This window comes from Pseudopodoces humilis, chromosome 1, assembly GCF_049639895.1.
Source record: "Pseudopodoces humilis isolate 2021_Gansu_Grassland_sample_001 chromosome 1, ASM4963989v1, whole genome shotgun sequence".
Taxonomy (NCBI): domain Eukaryota; kingdom Metazoa; phylum Chordata; class Aves; order Passeriformes; family Paridae; genus Pseudopodoces; species Pseudopodoces humilis.
The window spans coordinates 108,746,427-108,766,394 of NC_142200.1; the positions used below are offsets into that span (position 1 = coordinate 108,746,427).

Sequence of the window (19,968 nt, forward strand, 5' to 3'; positions counted from 1 at the left end):
CCAACCCAAGTTTGTTTTCATTTCACTAATAGTTCTCAGTTCAAATGTAACTAGAAAGCCATACTCAAGGATGGCAATGGGAAGATCTAAGGAGTATCTTGCAGTTGAATTCAAGGGTGGCCTTGCTTTGCTAAAGCGTTACACATTAATTAAAACCACATTGTTCTTTGGAACCACAAAAATACTGGAGGTAAGAGAACAGTAAAGGAAGTGTTTATTAGCACATTACTTGAAAACATCTTGCAAGATGTTTTGAGAAAGCCAATCAGGACCATACAGATTGCTTTGCAGAAGCATCCAAGTTTTTTTTATTAGTTTTGGTTCTGCTGTTCCTAGAATGGGATGACAATGACCTTCATCTATAATTTACAATGCAGCATGTTTTAGCCCCATAGCCTATTCATAATTTGGCAATACAGCATTTAACAGACACAGGATTACTGAAATATGATGGAAATAAAGACAATAAACTTGTTATCAGAAAAAAGTGACTTCTGAAACTACCCAAAACAATTTGGATAGAACACACACAAAAACAAATATGACTTATCTGGACAACAGTGTAAGGACCAACTCTTGACCTAATGCAAGAATACACCATGGGTTCTGATAAATGTTTCATCTCCACAGCACCATTTGTTAAAGAGGATTCTGTTTTGCACAGTGACACTGGACAGTAGTACCTGTTCACTGATTCAAGCCTTAGCAGTTGATTCCATAACCCAAAAAAAAATTCTAGCTTGCAGTCAGGGATCATCCACACAAGATTCACTCGTGGAATCAGAGACAGAAGTGACATTTCAAGTAGACATATTTTACAGATGCATTTTGCCCTACAGTAGGTCAATTACCTCAAACTCCTGGTGGTTCCATGAGATAACGTTAGCACTACCAAGTTCTCTGTCAATATTAAATGCTCTCATCTCAGACTCAAGAGTATCTCTCAGTTCTTCTCGTGTTTTGAAGTTCCAAATCAAGTTTGATCTAGCATGATCCTGAACAAATCTAAAAAAGAAGTTACATAGTTTAAACCCCTCAAAACATTATCTGAAAAGCAGATAAAATTCAGCTGGCAAGCTAGGGGAGATTGTTAGCATTAATGGACCTTAATTAGAAGACAGAGAGCAGTGGTCTCCAATTTGTTACAGTAATTACAGTTGTTCACTTGTATACTGTTTTCATAGCCATGGACACTAGCCTAGACTAAAGCACGCCCATGTCATCCCTTTGGGCTCAGTTTGCCATCTGCATGTAGTTGATGAGCAGGAGAAAGGCAAGCAATTCACTGTAAGCCAGTAAAGGCTACAGGTAAACAATCCAGAGCAGCAGACATGCACATACCAGCTGTGTTTTAAACCAACAACAACATAAAGTAGCTCATGTAGTAAAATAGAAGTTGATGCCGTAAGTGTCACAAAACAGTCAGTGGACATTCTTTAGTAGAAGTTACCAACACAGCCTTTGGATCCAAAGATTGAGAATGGACTTTAATACCAAAGGTTTAGGAGCACACAAATCTTCCTTTCATGAAACTATTTGACTTTTAGAAACATCAAGCAGCTAAGTTTAAGGAATTTCCCCAAGCTTGCTTACACAGTTTGTTAGCCAAGCCAAGTTTGATTAGTCTATTTAACACAATGGCCCTAGCCAAAGTGATATATCTTTTCCAGATGGATGCCCCTCCCTTGTAACTTTGACAGTTGTAAGAACTCACAGGCAAGCAAGCTGCATTTAGGACCTGTGGCGCTATTTGAAATCCAGTATCCATGTGCTTTCTCTTGCCCTGCTCTAAGGTCATGTTTGTTCCAATTCAAGTTACAACATCTCAAGTAGCTTACAGGTTGACATACCATCAAACTACAATGCTTTCCAGTGCTACTTCACTTGGTCTTCAATACCATGCAGATTTGCACCTGCAGTTTGTTATTTACTCTTCCTTTTGGTTCAAGGGAAAAAACTATGTAGTTTGATAATATTTCAGAAGCTTTCTAAATTCCTCCTTTCCCTAAACACAAGTGAAATCCTTATTTATAGCCTAGGGGGTTTTTAGTATGTAGTTGTTAGAAAACACTTGCACTGTTTCAAATCAGGCAGAAATTGGATGTCACTTGTATCTGAGACCACAATATTAACTTTAGCATTTTCACCTGTAATAGAAGAGATCCCAGTTTGCTTCTATTTTTATTCTTTGGCGCCGTTTCCTTAATATCACTGGTTTCTGAATAATGTTCTGCAAAAGAACCAAATTTCACAAGTTAGTAGAGACAGATACCTCCCATTTCTCCCTTTTAAAATAAAAGGCTGGATTTTTTTACACTCCTTCAAAAACAATAATAAGTTAAGCATCATTAATAATGTCTTCTTTTCTAATGAGTAGCAGCAACAGACTTTTTTCACAAGTGTTATTTGCACCAAGTTAAATCATGCCAGAGAAACTTTCAGCTGTTTGATAAATCATTTGTTTAGAATCAAGTTCTCTCTGAAAAAAGCTTAATTTCCACCACCATAGGCATTCATCAGCTCCAAAGCTGATGGAGGTGAAAACCCACATTAAGAATGTTTTGCTCTTGAAAGAACTAGAGGAAGTCACAAAATAAAACCAAGCCTGACTTGGTCACTGAAAGATTCCCTATTTTGATGAAGCATGAAATCAGTGTTATCATCTACATGAAGTATCACATGCAAGCAGAAGTCTGAGCAATAGAGCCCACACAAGTGACAGAGATATACAGACTCACCATATTGTTTCTGTCCTGATTATGAAGAAAAATTGGAAGAAAAAGAAAAATACATTTAACACTCCAGAGTCACTGAAGTAATTTAAAGCTGTAACACCAAACTTGCTACTATCTCTTCTCCAAGCTACACTTCCACACATTTACTGCGAAATGACACAGCTCAGAACTCCACATAGAAAAATTACTCTTTAAACTCAGTACCTAGACAAGTTGTTTAAAGTCCTTTAAGCAAAGTTTAAAATTTGACCTTCCATTATTTTTTACATTTCTTCAATTTTCCTTTTTTGAACCTAATTCACCATTACTTCAGAAATATTACTATCAAACTTCTGCACCATGTCCTACACACTTGAGCTAGATTTTCCTAAATTAAAGCTTATTACTACATCAAAACAATTACAAAGACAGGCATTTTCAATACTCTGCATTTTCATCATTCTTTGCATGTACAACAGACTGTTTCACTTCCAGAATGTATAAAAATAAGCTTATAGTAAAGAAAGTTAAGGGGAACACCTCATAATTGAAAGTTTGTCATTTAGAACACGGCAATAAAACTAAAAGAAAAAGGAGACCAACAGTAAAAACTCAACCAGTGCTTAAGCTCTCCTCTAATAACAACAGATCAAAACAGTTATTTATTACTTCAGTCTCAATCATGACCTTAGGTACAGCCTTGTGTTGCCCTTTAAGCACTGAGACACCCATATCCAAGTGAATCCTAAGGTGGTGTCCCTGTCCATGGCAGGGAGAATAGAACTAGATGATGTTTAAGGTCCCTTCCAACCCAGGCTATTCTATGATTCCTCAAGCAGGTTCCATAACTAAAATATTACTGGTGTAAAGTACACAATTTTGAATGCAAAGAATATTCCATTTCTTTTAAATATACTTCAAAAACTGGTTTCAACACATTTCCAGGAATTTTCTCCTGTATCTTACAAGAAATGCATACAGGCTGCGCTGCAGTTTGATAAGGTTGGCTAAAGCTTAATACATATGCTGAAGGAATTAATTTGTCTGCTCAACATTCTTCCTGGAACCCATTTCTAACCCAAGAACAGTAAGAAGTAGAGAGTTTGCTAAAAGGAAGGAGAACTCTCACATCACAACATTTCTTTAGTATTTATTTGAGTGTGTGTTCTGACACTCAACTGGTTACTGTGACTTAGTCAAGTTGCTCTAACGAAGAGTTTCAAATACTTTTACCTCTTTTTGAGCTATGCCCATTCGATCTCTCCAGTGCATCAAGACGAGATCCACCTTCTCTTTGGCAAATTTTTCAACTTCCTTTGCAGCTTTTCCAGCCAGTCTCTGCCACTCTGGCACTTTATTAAACTTGCCATACTGATCCTGCAGAATAAAACTAATTATTTACAGTTGTGGGTTATCTTTGCTGCAAGTCAATGCAGCAGTCAAGTGTCTGTATTAGAAAAGTCACTAAGACTGTACATCTATATAATGGAAGAGGTAAGACAACTACAATTACTTACAGTTGCAATTTTTAAGTTATCTCTAACATGCATTCTATCAGCATCTTTTTCAGGAACAGGATCAGTACTGTCAAGGTATGCCAGCAAACCTGGTGGCTAAAAACATTTAAAACCAATGTAAACACACGTGGTTAATGAACAGAAACCATCACATTAGGAAATAACAATTTCTTCAAATCAGAGATTTCAAAATTTATATTTTGTAACTTTATCAAGTATTTATATTCTACTCTGAAGTAAGTATGTAAAGCTACAATATTTTTTTTGCTGTGATTAGTAAAATGCCTCCGTCCTCAACAGAATTGCTCAACAGAGATATGTTACTGGCTTCAGTGAAGCAGAACTCTGGGCTATATCCCATTTCTTAAAGCAGCACTTAATGAACCTAAATAATTCAGGAAGAAAATAGGGCTATACTGAGAGGGATGAATAGAATCCAGTAGAATCCATCCATATCCTCTGATATGGACTAAATGTTAAATGTGACATTAGAGATGAGATAGTCTTTTTTGACTAAGCTTTCCATAAGAATAGTGACCAAGATCAGGACAGTTTGCTCTGCCAAAAAGGAAGGAACTGCTATTTTGAAATTCAAAGCTGTTAACTTCCCAGATAGAATAATTTCTTACAACACTATTCATTAAACTGACTTCACTGAAGTAACTTAAGCAAGGAGCATTCAGGAGGCTGTAAGGGTGAAAGAACATATTAATGATCAGCATATGAACTAACAACATATAAATTTAACGAAGTTACAAGCAAACAAAGTTGGACAGGCAAGACATGAATGCATAGACAGAACTCTTAATATCTTAATTTCTTATTGGCACAAAATATTAGAGACATGCTTACAATGTCTCCCATATTTTTGTCCTTTTAATCAAGAAAAAGAAGTCAAGACACCTTATTTTAGAGTCTTGTGACATAAAGTATTTTAAAAAGTGTCAGGGGGGGTAACAGAAAATTTTTAGAGTATGAGATGCTTTGAAGTAGACATCAATATCCTTTAATTAGCAGATGGCAGACTGCTGATCTTCCAAGCAAGACCTTCTCCCTTGAAGGGAAAAGGGAATATGTTTACTATATAGACTGTCCCAACTTTGATACTGCAAGCTTTCATATTTTATTCTTTTGCTACTCCATAATCTGATTTTACTTACCAAAATACGTTTCAACAAATTCATAGCAGTTTTGTTCTCAGCTGTCCAGAGGCCAACCAAATGTCTACTTAACTGCCTGAAAAAGCCATTGAAATTAACAAACTGCTAGTTACTACTTTAAACAGATTTTTAAACCGCTAAACTGTCACCCTTACCAAGCTGATGAAATGAAGATGAGCAAGAGCTTCGTGCTCTTGAGTGAGTAAGAGCACAAAGCATTACATTCTTCAAGGATATGCTTAGCATGCCTTAAAGTGTTGCCTCTAAGAAGTTCCAGTGAAGTTAGTGGAACAGTAGCAGCACATGCTTTTTGATCTAGACCTCAAAGAACACTTGAGCAATAGAGCAGAAACATCTAATAACCAAGTGTAAGTTTATCCAGCCAACCTTAATTTACAGCTAAAGTTAAGAGACCAGAAGCCACCAAGAACTGCTACATGCTCTATTTGAAATTCTTAGTATCATTCTTATTGGCTAGAAAAGCCTTTCTGGAAGCCTGCCTTCTATGCCAACTGATGCTTTCTGCCAACATTTGTCACTAGGATTCTACTGCACTGAACTGAAGCACTGCTACAAGCACATTGTAAGCAGTAGCACAAAACAGAACTAGCATGACAGATGGTTTCATACCAGCTCTCTCCTGAATGATACACAGTGGCAACAAGTTCCACTTGTCCCTACATTCCTTCACAACTCTAAGCATTTCAGGAATTCACAGCAAAAGCTTCTGAAATCTTGTATTTGAATGGAAAAAATTGAATCATTGCTCATCCACTACAGCATCCTCTCAGAGATCACAAGTTCTACTGACTGTTGATTCAGGAAATAATTTCTGTCAGGAAACTTCTCTCTCAGATAGGGTGGGTGACCCTAACTGCATGCAAGATGTCTGAGATGTGCACACATTTTTTATACAGTTGTACAGTACAAGTTGAAACTTTTTACAAGTTCCAAACATTCTACTTGCCTTTTCTTCCCCTGAATTAAAAGAAATAAAAACCAAAACTTGAGCCATTAATGAGCAACCAACCCAAGCCCACCTTAACAAACAAATAATCAAGGATTTATTAAGTGGCTGCAGCCTTGGCTGAAGCTTGCTCTACTAAAATATACCAGCTGCTAAAGAAAATATTCTCCTGAAGAACTGCAACTTTTCTTCCCTGACCTCCCAGTGTTCCCTAGGCCATTACTTAGATTTTTTTAAACATGATATATCAAGTGAGATGGACATACCTATTTGTAAGCATCCTTTGATCTGTGCTTATTGTAAACATAGCAGTGTGCAAGTGACGAGGTAAGGCACCTTCACTGAGGGCAAGATCTTGCATTTTGGTAGCAATCTCTTTGTCTCCTTCCTTTGGAAACAGGGCAATATGGTTACTAAACAAAGCATCTTAGTTAAGCTGCTTTTATCTAAGTCTACAGTTCCAAGGCCTTCTTGACCATCAATTATGCCAACTAATATTAAAAAAACAGAAGCTAGAGTATGATAGGTTTTAAATAAAAGTTCTCCACAGCAACTGATCAATGCTGTAGTAAAGCCACGGACCAAATAACTGGTAGTTACATCTATGAGGACAGTAACTGAAGAGGGCAGGATGCCTGTCTCACATCATACATCAGGAGGTTGTAGTAGAAGTACCATTTTCACACTGCAATTATAAATTGGAATTAAATGAAAAATGGCAGCCAAGGGCTTGTTGCTTGACTTTTTCCAACAGTAACCATTTAAGATTGATGGCTGCTGTTCAGTTTAGACAGCCACATGGGTAAGACTGCCACTCAGTCAAGATACATTAGTTGCAATGAATAAGAAAAAGCTTTTGCAGCACTTTTACCCTTCTAGATGACAGGACTTTTAATAAACACCATAGTAACTTTTAGCTAACATTATCAGGTTGGAAACTTGATGGAAACTTGAAGATTTGGAATATCTCTATTTCAAGTGTTCATTCGCTTCCATTCCAAGAAAGTAGTAGATGGGTTTCAGATGCGTAAGCCATTGTGATTCAATGAGGCACTAACTTAAACCCTGAATTTCAACCCAGGAAGTGTAAAGAGTAAGTTAGCAAGGACACCCTGCAATAATCATGAGCAACCCTTGAGAAGTATGGACTTGGTCCATACATTACGTGGTATGGAAACTTAAAGCCAAAGCAAGAACAGAGGCTGACATCAGTAGCTCTGGGACATTACTACTTGCTAATCCCGGTCCCATTCCATCTGGCAATGCATCCTAGGAAATACAGCCTCTCCTCCTTGAGATACCTTTAACATGCAGGAGAAGTCTGGTGGCTCTGAGGTATGTGGCTGAGCTACATACAACATTTACAGCCAAATCTTGACTGCAATATGAAGACATGCAAGCCATTACCTAATGTCCCAAATCACATGCTTTCCAAACCCCCAAGTGTAAGATAAAGCAAGTTGCTGTATTAAACCACTCACAATTAAGCAGGTGCTCTGTTCCTCACCTTCCAACTTCCCCCTCCCCACTTCCCACTTTGAGAAGGTAATATAACAAACTTCTGCGGGTCAGCAACTTCACTTCCAAAATAGACAATACATATTTTGCATGCTATTCCAGTCAACATTGATAAGATCTCACCTCTATTATTGCCTTCATCACCAAACCTGCTCCTTTCACAATTGCCATGGAAGGGTGCTAGAACAGAATAAAAACAAACAAAAAAAATCATCCAAGTGCAAAAACTGAAGATTAGATCATCTGTGATTCAGTTTCCTTAACTAATATACATGGCTGTTCTACCTCCAATTCAGTTTTGTGAAAACTAGTCTTAAGAGTTCCTACCCTATCTTTGAACAAGCATCTCTCATGCAACTCCCAGACGGAATTCTTGGCACTGAACAGCAGTATTTATCAGAGAAGCTGGAATAATGATGAGGAAACTGGTTGACAAGCTGACACTCATCAAAAAGCAGAAGAAAATACTACTTTTACAGTAAGAAGGCATGGATATTTTAGCTAAAAATGCTACAATCCTTACAGGTTTATTACTGAAGAGGATGTTACTCTGGTGTTCTATCTCTTAACTCTCATTTACTGAGAAAGAAACAAAAAGGCAGAAGACTTTCCAGTCAGGGGAAGATCTCTGCATCTGTTGAATCTATCTGGAAGTCCAACCTGTGTTTCTGGAAACAGGTCTTAGGCAGTCTATTCTATGATGATTTGGCGTATCATTCACCACAGAATAATCACCTCAATCTGATATCTGAAGGCAAAATAAAAGGCCACTAAAACATTCACCAAGATAGAAAAGATTCAGGCACATTAACCAGCTGAAGACAAATCTGTCTTTTAGGAAAACAAGAAAAAACTCATGTTCATTGATTACCTGAAGCCTCTAATAATAGTGAAAAGTAAGTCTTACCTGAAAGAGCTTAAATAATGTTCTTCCATTAGATGCCACCATTTCCAACAACATGTCAAACTGCTGCCCCTCAGTAGTCTCACTATATGGAGCACATAGGGCAAATGTCAGGAAGTCCAGAAGTGAACTAATTACTAGGGCACCTGTCCCATGATCCTGAAATTAGGAAGACAGGTATGTAATTCAGATACAGTGGTCCAAGAGTATTCATGATGCTGAAGCTGCTCTTCTTTGTCATGGCATTAAAATAGTCTGTAAACAAAAACTACGAGTTTAGAATACTCCATTATTTGGTGTATGGCACAACCCTGGTAAAAAAATTGGTTTCTATAGCATATTGGAGATTCATACTACTTTTATCTAGTTTAATCCCACAAATACAAGTTTATGCTATTCTTTTACTTATCCAGTTTCCATATTAAACATGCAAGCATTTGTTGCAAGACATTCAAATTCTGAAGTATTGACAACTATGTCCTAACCTGTCAAGATCCAAGCTTAATTAGAACAAACTTCAGTGCCAGACAGAGCTGTATTTTCAACTGCAGGTACAAATACATTCAAAGAGACATCTAAGTATGACAAAAGCATTTTCATTACAATTAGGAAAGGCACTTAAAGAAGCTTAAATCTATTTCCAAAATTTGACTTACCACATGGGAATTGAATTTCTCTAGTAGATTTTCTAGAAACTTCTTTGAAGAAAGAAGGGAAGCTTTGTTCAGCTGCTCCTGCCTCAAGTCATAGTCATCATGCATGGGCTATAAAAAAAGAAATATTCACTATGTAGCCGCATTTCAATCCTCAGTTCTTAACAGCTCCAAAATCCACTCTGTAATCCAAAAGCTATTCTCTCTACCCACATCCTCCTTCAAGTTCAGCAAGAAATCAATGTATAACAAGTTATTCCATGTCTGAACACACTGCAGGTTGAATAGCAGTCCCTATTTCCACATCTTTCAGTAGCCTGAAGTTCACATATTCCAAAGTAAAAGAACCTGAAATTTAATACTTACACACATAAGAGCACAAAGCATGTCAATAGAGGCATGGGTTACTCCATCATTGTTCCTTTTGAGGGCTTTCACAACCTTCACTCCTAATCGTTCTCGAAATCTTTTGAAACGAAAGCAAAACCACTAAGATCAGAGAATAAACTAAAATCTTAAAATTAAGATTAAATCTAGTCAGCAGCCAAGAGGGGTCTGCTCCCATTGCATTTAGCAAGCCAGTACCTTGATATTTTCATAAATTTGAGATTCTTGGTAGGAAAATATTGACTTCACTGTTAGCAACATGCCAAGCACATTCATCAAAATAAAGATGTATCTGTGTAGTCACAGGATACTATTTTCAGAGAAACAGAAGTTTATAAAGGTCTCAGACTAAGTGCTTTTGTTACTCCTCTCATCATTCTCTGTATTACAGTTGCTCTATATTTCCTAGTCATAAATATTTCTAATAATATTTTGTTTTCAGAACAACAGACAGTTTTTCTGCTTCCTTATGTTATTTAAGACAAACTCCAAGCAGTCTGTACTTACTACAGAAGTACAACCTCCTAACATCATTTTATCTTGTGTTGAACTGAAGACAGCAATGACATTAGCATACTTTGAGAATAAACAACTGACTACTTCAAGGACAGATGAAGGTACATGTTAAAAATTTTTCCACTAGGAAAATCATTAAACTGTAGTTGCCTCAAGACAGAGTATTTAGCACACGAAGAATTAGCTTTACTTGCAAATTATTACCTGGGATTGTCAATTTGCATAAAAGCCTGGTGACAGCCTCATACTACTGAAAACAATCTTGTACAGTGTTACAGTCCTTTTCAGAAGGGAGTCCTAATTCCATTTCTTACTTTTAGACATAAGTTACTAACAAAAGCTCAAGACCTATTTTTATCTACTACCTCCAAGCTTTAAGAGACTTTGCACTTACTTTGGAAGCTGAGTAAAGGCAAGGAAGCCTGCTTTTGAAGCCACTAGTCGTCTTACTGCTTGGAATTGGCTTTCAAGCTCTGCATTAGATGCTGCAATATCTCCCTCCTGGGAGAGCAACGCTGTTATGGCATTATTAATGAGCTTCTCCTTGTTTTCTGAGAACAGACCCTGGTTAAAAAATTACAAGCATTAATTCCTTTATGCATTAGCAACATCTTAAAAGGATGGGTAAAGACTCTATTCTTACATCTTGTGTGACTGCATGTAGGACTCCACTGTAGGAAATGTTAGCATTGAACCTGAACACAGCATCTGCAAAGTTACCATCTGAAAAAAGACATACCAAAAGTTAAGTGTACAGTACCTGACTCGATATCTGGATGCCTTAAAGAGCACTATAAACCCAGCTAAGAAGCATTAGCTTACTTGGAGGAGCAGCCAAAAACTTCAGATGAAGGCTCTCTACTTCTTCATCTACAGGCATACTGAGTAATCCCCAACGCTGGCCTTTGTGTGTGGAGGTCATTTTCACACAGACATCTCTATTACCAGAGGCTCTCACTCCATCCAGCAAGCTAGCCAGGAGAGAATCTCTGTGTTGGGACAATGACACACAAATAGAATTTAAATCAGAAGTGGTGCCAAAGAACCAAGGGGGGGAAAAAATCACATCATGAAAGGCAGCAATACTTGGAGTCTCTAACTAACACTACTGCCAACAGCTACACCTCTGGAAGAAACCATCAACTTTCAGTGTTCCTTTACTCACTGTTAGGAGAGAGCTGACTTACACTCAGTATAGCCAGCTGCAGCCTTTCACTAATGGGATCAATTCTAGATTACCTGTTAATGAGTGACACATACTGTCAGCCAATTGATCCCTGTGCTTTCTGCAAAACCTCACTTAGCAGGATTAGACTGTATTACAACTGCAAGTGCACTGTTGTACTGGTAGTTTTAAATAGAATCAACTAAGACTGTTTCAAGCAAAGGAGCTCAAAGGGTTCACAGCCTTCACAATTCCATACTATCTAGACTGTGCTTTCTTCCCTTGTTTCAGATATACTACTTAACCAAGTACTGCATACACAGAACTATATTGCTTAGGAGAAACATCTAACGGTCCAACATCCTTTTATGTTCATCAGAACACCTCTGGAGAGATTTTCTCAAAGTTAAGATGAAGGTAAATGGGAGAGATTTAGTTTCTGTAACAAATCTTGATTTATAAGTGGCAAACTGCTAGAACAGCAAGGCTTTGAGTTAACCCCTGCAAGGGTCAGAGTTTATAGAAGCTGAGGAACGACAAACACTACAGTAGCAACTCCCATTTGAATCTCTAATGCACAGAAGCTCCAGTTACCTTTCTGTTGAAGAGTATTTCCGAATTTGTCCTTTGATGAATTCAATGGTGAAAAGCTGGGGGTTTTCACAGTCACACACTATTGCAAATACCTAAAAATAAGGGACAAGGATCACATTCATGAAGCAGTGTTATTTAGCTACTCTACAAATTAAGGCTTACATATACTGTCAATTCCTCCCTTTTAGAGCCTTTATTTGAAGAAGTAGTACTGAGAAAGAATGCCCCTTACCTCGCCTAAAGGTTTCAAGGTTGCAATGTTGTAGGTAGCTGGATCCCTCTCAACTAAGCAAGCTTCTGTAAGAGCTAGTACTCTTTTCACAGGCTCCTTGTAAAACAAGAGAGAGGCATGCTAGGAAAGAGAACACTTAGTACTTAGTAGGAACCAAGTATGTTCAGTCTGACAGCCTTACCAAGTGCCTAGGTGTTATTTTTTGAACAACAAACTCTGCTAAAGATGTTATAGATTCATCATTGCTGTACTTTCCAAAGCGAAGATTCAAGTACTGCTCAAATTCTAGGGATTCTTTCCTTATCCGCAGAGAGATGCCTATGAAGTTGCCAGCATGCTCTATTGCACTCTTGATAATTTCCTCCCTCTGCTCAGAGGCAAACAAGTGCTGCAAATTTTGTAAAGAAAAAAAAATACGTCACAACTGAAGAAAATCACAGTTCTATAAACAATCCTCCTCTGTATACCTAACAGTAGGGAACGTGTACAGTAGCTGGACTGGCCTTTGCTAAGTGCATAGTATAGGCAGGTATTTATTACACAAGAGATCCACTATTAACTTTACATTTGCCTTTAAAATAAATATCTACAGCAGCTATTCCTAAAGGATACCCTGCTACACATTAGTGTGCCATTAAAGTTGTGGTCTGCATGACTTGCCTGTCCACCCTTGGCAACAGACCCCGACAGCCTGGCAGGAGTGAGGACCCTGAGAAAGCAATTTGGGCTACCACAGGCGATCTTCAAGGTTAGGGCAGCTCTAGAGGATCCATTACATATTGCTAGTCTTATGCCAGAGAAAAGCATGCTGCAGTACAAAAGACATGGAAACCCTCATCTAGTCCTATTTTGTTAGTAGAGACTGAGGTAGTTATATATGAGAATTAATTTATGGTTAATACTGTAAAGATCCTTTTCAGCTGCTTGAAGTACAGTACACAGAAACCCTGTCATCATTTTAGAACCAACATTATACTGCAGTATTTCCCAAGCAAAGCTGCCAAGTAATCAGATCACAGGTCTAAAGAGGCAATGGCATCACTGGTCAGTCTATTTCTGAATTGAATCCTTCCATCCGTTAGGTAGATTAGTAACACACTGCCTGTCACTTCTGTAAATTTGAGAAATGACAGGAAATTCCACATCCACATTACATTTTACATATTTACTATCTGAAAAAACCTAGATATTTCATCCTTTCTAGTTCTTAAACATGTAATACACACAAAAAAAAAATCCCTCACACCAAAAACCGTAACCAAACTCATACATAATTCTCAAATGTTTTAACTAATTTCCTTTCCTTTCAGGACCTGTCCATAAGCCTTGAGGCTCCACAGCTGGGTCCCAAAGATGCACATACTTTTATGTTCCAACTATTTTGAAGTCTCATTATCAAATATGCAGTTATAAACATCCTAAGAACCATACCAAGATATTTTGATTTAATACTCACCAATCTACTAAATCCTCCATAGAGGATACAGAAGCCTCCCTGATAGCCAGTAATATCAACAAAGCCTTCAATATTTCTGTAGTCATAGGAGCACAGGACCTTATTTGTTGCAGGATCAATTTGGTCAATACCTCCAGGAGTCACTTCCAGAATCACAGGTTTCCTCGTATCACTCCAGTGATGCTTATAGCAGTTATACCTCTGCAGAGAGAGCTACTTTTAGACATCTACATACGTTCCATTACTACACAGCAGTAGTTCTCTACTTAGCTAGTAAGTTCAAAAAATTATATAATTTCCCTTAATGCTCTTATCTATATTAAGAAAACTATGAAGGAAAGGAAAGTAGATGTAGCTGTCAATTGACAAGGAGGTCACAGCTTAAACAATGCATGTTGAAGCAAGAACAGAATCCCAGAAGAGTCACTCCCAAAGGAAGTAAGTTCTCTTGTTGCAGAAGGTGGCCTACCCACTGACTTCTGAACACTGTGGTTAGATGAGGAAATAGCATTTACATCAAATACTGTTATTCAGCTAATTAAATCAAGTTAAGCTAAATTTGTCACTGTAGTGAACATCTTTCATCTCCTGCAGTCATATTCCATTACAAATAAAAACTTACTTAAACCATCAAAAGTTGGAGGTCTGTTCTAAACTACAATAAGACAAAGAGGATCCCCATATTCCAGCAGTGTTACTATGCTCATGACTGAAGATTTATTCTATGCAGTACTTTAAATTACGTAAAGTAACTTTAAGCACTTGAAGTGCTATCTTCTATGACTAAAAGACAAATATAAAGTCCAGCTCTGTAGACTGCACTGCTTATTACTGTATTACCACAATTCAGTAAATGCCAATCTTGACTTATAGAAATCCTTCTAGGAAGTATCAAATGTTCAGGATGTTATGCAGAAAATATTTAATTAGAAAGTAAAGCAAACATTGACTAATTAATCAATATTTTTCTCCTCTCCAGATAAGAACTCCACATAGCACAGCCCTGTATTGCAACAGTAACATTCCATGTACAAGTATGAGGCTCAGGTCAATCAAAAAGAGTTCAAATATTCTACTGGTGAAGAGGCTCCCAATGCTCTTGAACAAAACTCCATTTTCTCTTCTCAAAGACTTTGGATCCAAATTCACAAAAGCTATTTTAGGTAGCACATAGCACAAGCATAAAATACATGAACAAAGCAGAAGTTTGAGTCTTCAGATACTTTCCTTAAACCACACATGATGCAGATAAGCCAGACACTCACCCGTCCTGTGATTTTTCCTTCTGAGAAGTCTGTCCTGAATCTCTGTTTTTAAAAAAGTTAACAGTGAATGAATGCAAATATGACAACCTATCTATCCAGAAAGTCTACAATTAAGCGGACTTGTTTTATGGGACTCATTTTAAGCCTCCTCAGAAGGTTCACCACTCCACCGCAGTTTAATGTATTCAATATCTGTAGCTTTACTCACTCTTAACAAATCATACAGTACCTGCTCCAACTGACACCAGATAAAGATCATTAACATAACAGCTCAAAAAACTTGCTTTCCTACTTTTCATGCAGGGAAAGAAAGCATAATAATCTACCACAAATGGAAATGGTAACCAAGTACTTACTGCTTGCTTGAAGAAAATAAAAATCTTACCAGTGCCTCTGTAAGGAGTTCTGTTCTGTGCTCTGTGGAAAATTTAAGTGTCTCGGATTTTTTTCCACTCCCTTTGCGAAAAGTGAGATTAAATTCTGTTCCTTGTCCTTTTCCAACAGGAGAAATACTACAGATATCTCCATAAGGCCACTAGACAGTTGAAAGTAATTAGGTTATACCATTAGTAATTTTAAAGCTACATCTCCTGCCCTTAAAACCCATAATAACCCTGTAACAAGAAGACAGCAAGGATGCTATGTGACAGCATGAGCTTTAGCTTCCCATTTGATACCGTGCAAAGTAACTAAGAGTCCCAACTCCCTTCAGAGACATAGCTTAGCAGTGATCAAACTTATCCCAGTTCCTTCAGAACAGTACAGCCAAAGGCAAACTACTACCTGTTGGCCAATAAAAAGAAATTGCTTAAAAGTACAAAACCCTACTGGGTATTTGTAGAGTAAACAAAGGCAAGACAGACCTTCTGTTATGTGTGCTTTTGTACACAGCTGCCACACCTTCTGGCTTTTCTGAAATCTTGTCAGACTAGATGGTTTTTCAAGCCTGAATGACACTATTCACTCTGGATAATGAACATAAGTCAAAATCAGCCTCAAAAAGGACAGTTACCTGATTTGTAACTTCCAGCGTGTTGGGGTTGTATGTGGTGATGGCATGGGTTCCAACTGAAAAGACTCGCTTATATCTAGAATACAAAAGTGTGTTAAGTTTCTCCAGAAGTCACAGGAAAACCCATACTGTACTGCAAAAATTATGTTAAGAAGATATATGCAGGTTTTTGTTAGGAAATGGATATGAAATTCTTTTTTGTTAGCTTCCAGTTTACCCTTATAATATGTTAAGCTCTTCTGTTCTATATATCCATAAAGGGGACATACAGGTTAAATACTATTAAATAGATTTACTTATGCATACATTTTCCTAAGTTAGTGGCTAAGTCAGGATCAAACTCTTGGAACTTGCACTGAAAGGTACTACCAGACAAGAATAAATTCTAAGAAGGTTACACAGGTAGAGGAAAAAAAAACTCAAGCATTCCTGCAATAGTCTAAAGAAGCATTTGTCTGAAGCTGTCTCAGCCATCAGTTTTAACACAAAATCCAATTAACACAATTTGTCACAATATTGTACCAAGTCAAAGTACTACTATAGCCAAGTCTGATTTTCTTTATCTTGAGGGAAACCAAAGATACCAAACTCTAGAAAGACTCAGATCACCAAAGCTACAGTCACTGCACATTGATATGACAGACAAGTTAACTGTCACAGGGCTTAAAGTATAGCAAGGTAGTTCTGTTTCAGATGTATCAGACACAAGCAGCAGTGAGCTACAGCTAGAAAATTTAGATGCATCAAGTGCAAAATCAAAGCCTTACCATGGCTTCATTTTCTAGATAATCTTCAAAACACACCCTGAACAAAACAGACTCTTTACATATTTCTGAATCTGGGAGTTTTGAAAAAGCTAAGCAGCATTTGGAACAGTAGATTATTAATAATACCTTATTACTTGAACAAACCATGTTCTAGGACGCTCCATCTGGAAGCCATCCAGCCCAAAAAGTAAAGCCAAACCTAACCAGAGCCAGTGCTAGTAAAGCAACAGCATCTGAACATGGATGCCCTTCTTGAACCAAATAAAAATAATTTGGCTAGTTGTCAATATTAAAACTGATTCAGTGTAGGACTTTAAGTTTGTGGGTTTGCTTGGAAAAGATATTATCAACCAGATGCTTCATTAATCTGAATATGTGCCACATTAGACTGCATCAAGAGCCAGCAGGTCACTTCCATCCTTCTCTGCATTCTTGCGTTGCAGTCCTTTCTCCTCTCTCACTTGAGAGGTCTGCAGCACAACCCATCATTTCTGTAAAAAGTCAAACTTTGCACAGGCTTCAAATATATTCAGAGGAGCTCCCACATATCCCTTATAACAGGAAGGTCAGGAGCATCTATCTGACAGTCAGGTAATCTCACAAACTTAATACCCTTCCATTTTCCATTATTATTCAAATAGACCAGTGCGAGCTGAAGCCTTTACTGTCCCAGAGTTTACTTAGGAACTAAAACAAGTGCTTATTTTCTTCAAAGTTTAGGAACATCTGCATTGAACTGATCTGTCACCATAATGATGTTTAACGTATTTGCAAAACCTATTTGTTTTTCCACATAGTTGAAATTTCCTTATTTAAGATGCAGGTTAAAGAAGTCATGAAGTAATGAAGCAAAATGTTTGATGCAACTCTAGCTGCTAATAATTCCACTACATTCAGCCTGTCAAAGAATGCTCCAGTTCTTAGTTTATAAGAAGAAACCAACTTCTCCTCTTGTTGCGCAACATAGGTAAGTATTCTGTCTTTTATACAGCTTATAAATAAGGCTTAAGTTCTTTAGAACAGCATATCACAAGTAATAAAGCTCTTTATTACTTGCTCAAGGTTTTGTTTACTTACTTAGCCTGCTATGAGCCGCACAGTGCTTTGTCACAGAGTAAGGATTTGCAACCATTACACAAAACTGAAGACCAGCTTCCAAACATGATAGCCCCTTCCTTTTCTCCCCTTATGCTCAAGCCTACATTTCAAGATTCAGGAAGCATTTATTATCCAGAGTTTTTAATATGTAATGGGACAAGGAACAGCAGTTTTGCTGAGTTGCCATTTGCCTTGTTTCCTCTCCCTAGGTAAATTCAGAAGACCCAAGTTTTGTTCCATTAACAGAGGAGATTCAGAAGTCAGCTTTTACATGTGGTCTACTCTTGCCCAGAATTTCACCTATAAATATGTAAGAAAGGTATTCATACCTCCAGGACTTCAAGAGTTTACTATTAATTATCTCTCAAACTACTCTGCAGTACTGTCTAATACCAAGCTATTTTGAGAAGAGTTGAACCCAATGTCCTCTTCCCCATAAAAAAGCCTGTTCACTGGTTATTTCAAAGCACCAGAGAGACCTTTAAAATCAGAATGAACCTGGCAGATAAATTTCATACCACCACACCCAACAAAAAAATATTTTTCATTAATTTTACAGATCTACAGATTAACACTGAAGCATCATCATTTGCACTACTGGAAAATACTTTATGGACACACAGAGCCCATATTCAAAGTGACAAATTCTATGAGTAGTCAAAATGATTCAGGCTCATTTAGCACCACACATTAAGTTACTGGGGTTTTTTAACATTACACATAGATTATACTGAGAATGTATAACTATGAACTGAGTGGACTAAAGAATTAAAATAGAAAATTACTGAAAACCAAATAAGCTTCTGCTGCAACAAACAAGAGGCAACCACATACTAAATACTTCTTTGCCCCTCACTATAAAAGAATTAACACGTCACTGAATTTGTAAACTAAATCTGTTCTAGACTTCAGACTTAGCCTAAAGTTCTATAAGACTTCTCTAAGTGTACCAGAACATTACAGTCAAGGTTCAAGACCATAACTTCAAGAGCTTGCCTCAGGCTCTTAAATGAGAGAAGTTGGGCATAAGAAGAAATCTGAGGTTTATGTATTTGATTTTCACCAACTGGCTCACATGACATGCACGCTAAACTTGCACATATGCCACAGAAAATTCTAAGGAAGAGACCAGACATTTTCTGCTGGGGAACAGAAAGATTAGGAGGGACCAACTGTTCTAATATTCTACTGCAATACAGTATCTTATTGTTACTACGGGAAGTAGTTTATTCACCCATGCCCACATGATTCCAAATGCATGGATCATAACTCAGGTAAGACTCCATTTACACAAGTACCGGATACAATTCTACTGAGATAAAACTAAATACTAAACAATTTCTTTCAAGTCAATCGAAACTCTGACTTGGTAGGGGAAAGATTTTGCACTCAGAGAGCTGCTCAGTCTAGTCTGGACTCTGAACTACTCAGAGTTTTAATTTTTGCTGACAAAAAAGCAGGGAGCTCTTTGATTAGACATTGAAGCAACCTCATGGTTCTTCAAAGCACAACTGTGAAAAATTCGTGACTGCCACTCCTTGCAAACCCATTCTCCTTTCCTTCTCAGTATTTCCAGTCTTTGATAGGATGAATGTGTCAGACAAAAAGAAAAAAAAAAAAGATCAACCAATTTCAATTTACTGGTCAACCAACAGATTTGGACAATACCTCTTCAAAAAACCATTAGAAACCAATCAGGCCTCATGTTCCCAAGGTGCAGATAAATCACCCTCTTTGTTATGCTGAAGTTTAGGAAGCAAGGAAAAGCCCCATTCTACAGAGATACTATGCATGTGAAAAGGAAAAGTGGGTAAGCATACCAAATAAAGTTCTGTAACAGCTGTCTTCAGACATAGCATAACAGATACCAGTTAGAATAACTTAGTGGATAATTTTATTAGACATTCCCAAGCTTTTGTAGACAGAAGCATAACCAAAAATTCATTTTTAGATCCAAAACCCCCATTAGGATCAGATTTATTTCTATTAGCAGAATTTTTCAAATTATCTCAGTTAGTAGTTTAACTGTTTAAATAATCTGTT

General features: G+C 37.4%; 1 protein-coding gene across 2 annotated transcripts in view; it reads right to left on the reverse strand.

The window, feature by feature from the left end:
• The window catches only part of DNAJC13 (DnaJ heat shock protein family (Hsp40) member C13), a 57,026-nt gene that overhangs the window by 28,543 nt on the left and 8,515 nt on the right, over positions 1-19,968 (reverse strand). Inside the window, exons 3-23 of one of the 2 annotated variants that reach the window (XM_014248627.2) lie at positions 16,061-16,136; positions 15,434-15,583; positions 15,049-15,090; positions 13,784-13,984; positions 12,509-12,715; positions 12,328-12,423; positions 12,096-12,187; positions 11,159-11,325; positions 10,980-11,059; positions 10,731-10,900; positions 9,800-9,899; positions 9,437-9,544; positions 8,784-8,939; positions 8,000-8,056; positions 6,625-6,746; positions 5,392-5,467; positions 4,232-4,327; positions 3,948-4,091; positions 2,739-2,753; positions 2,148-2,230; positions 852-1,005 (exon numbers count right to left, since the gene is read on the reverse strand). In XM_014248627.2, the coding sequence (XP_014104102.1) occupies positions 852-1,005; positions 2,148-2,230; positions 2,739-2,753; positions 3,948-4,091; positions 4,232-4,327; positions 5,392-5,467; positions 6,625-6,746; positions 8,000-8,056; positions 8,784-8,939; positions 9,437-9,544; positions 9,800-9,899; positions 10,731-10,900; positions 10,980-11,059; positions 11,159-11,325; positions 12,096-12,187; positions 12,328-12,423; positions 12,509-12,715; positions 13,784-13,984; positions 15,049-15,090; positions 15,434-15,583; positions 16,061-16,136 (2,392 nt within the window). The remainder of the gene's footprint in view (positions 1-851; positions 1,006-2,147; positions 2,231-2,738; positions 2,754-3,947; positions 4,092-4,231; positions 4,328-5,391; positions 5,468-6,624; positions 6,747-7,999; positions 8,057-8,783; positions 8,940-9,436; positions 9,545-9,799; positions 9,900-10,730; positions 10,901-10,979; positions 11,060-11,158; positions 11,326-12,095; positions 12,188-12,327; positions 12,424-12,508; positions 12,716-13,783; positions 13,985-15,048; positions 15,091-15,433; positions 15,584-16,060; positions 16,137-19,968) is intronic. The other variant, XM_005519003.3, reaches the window with a different exon arrangement.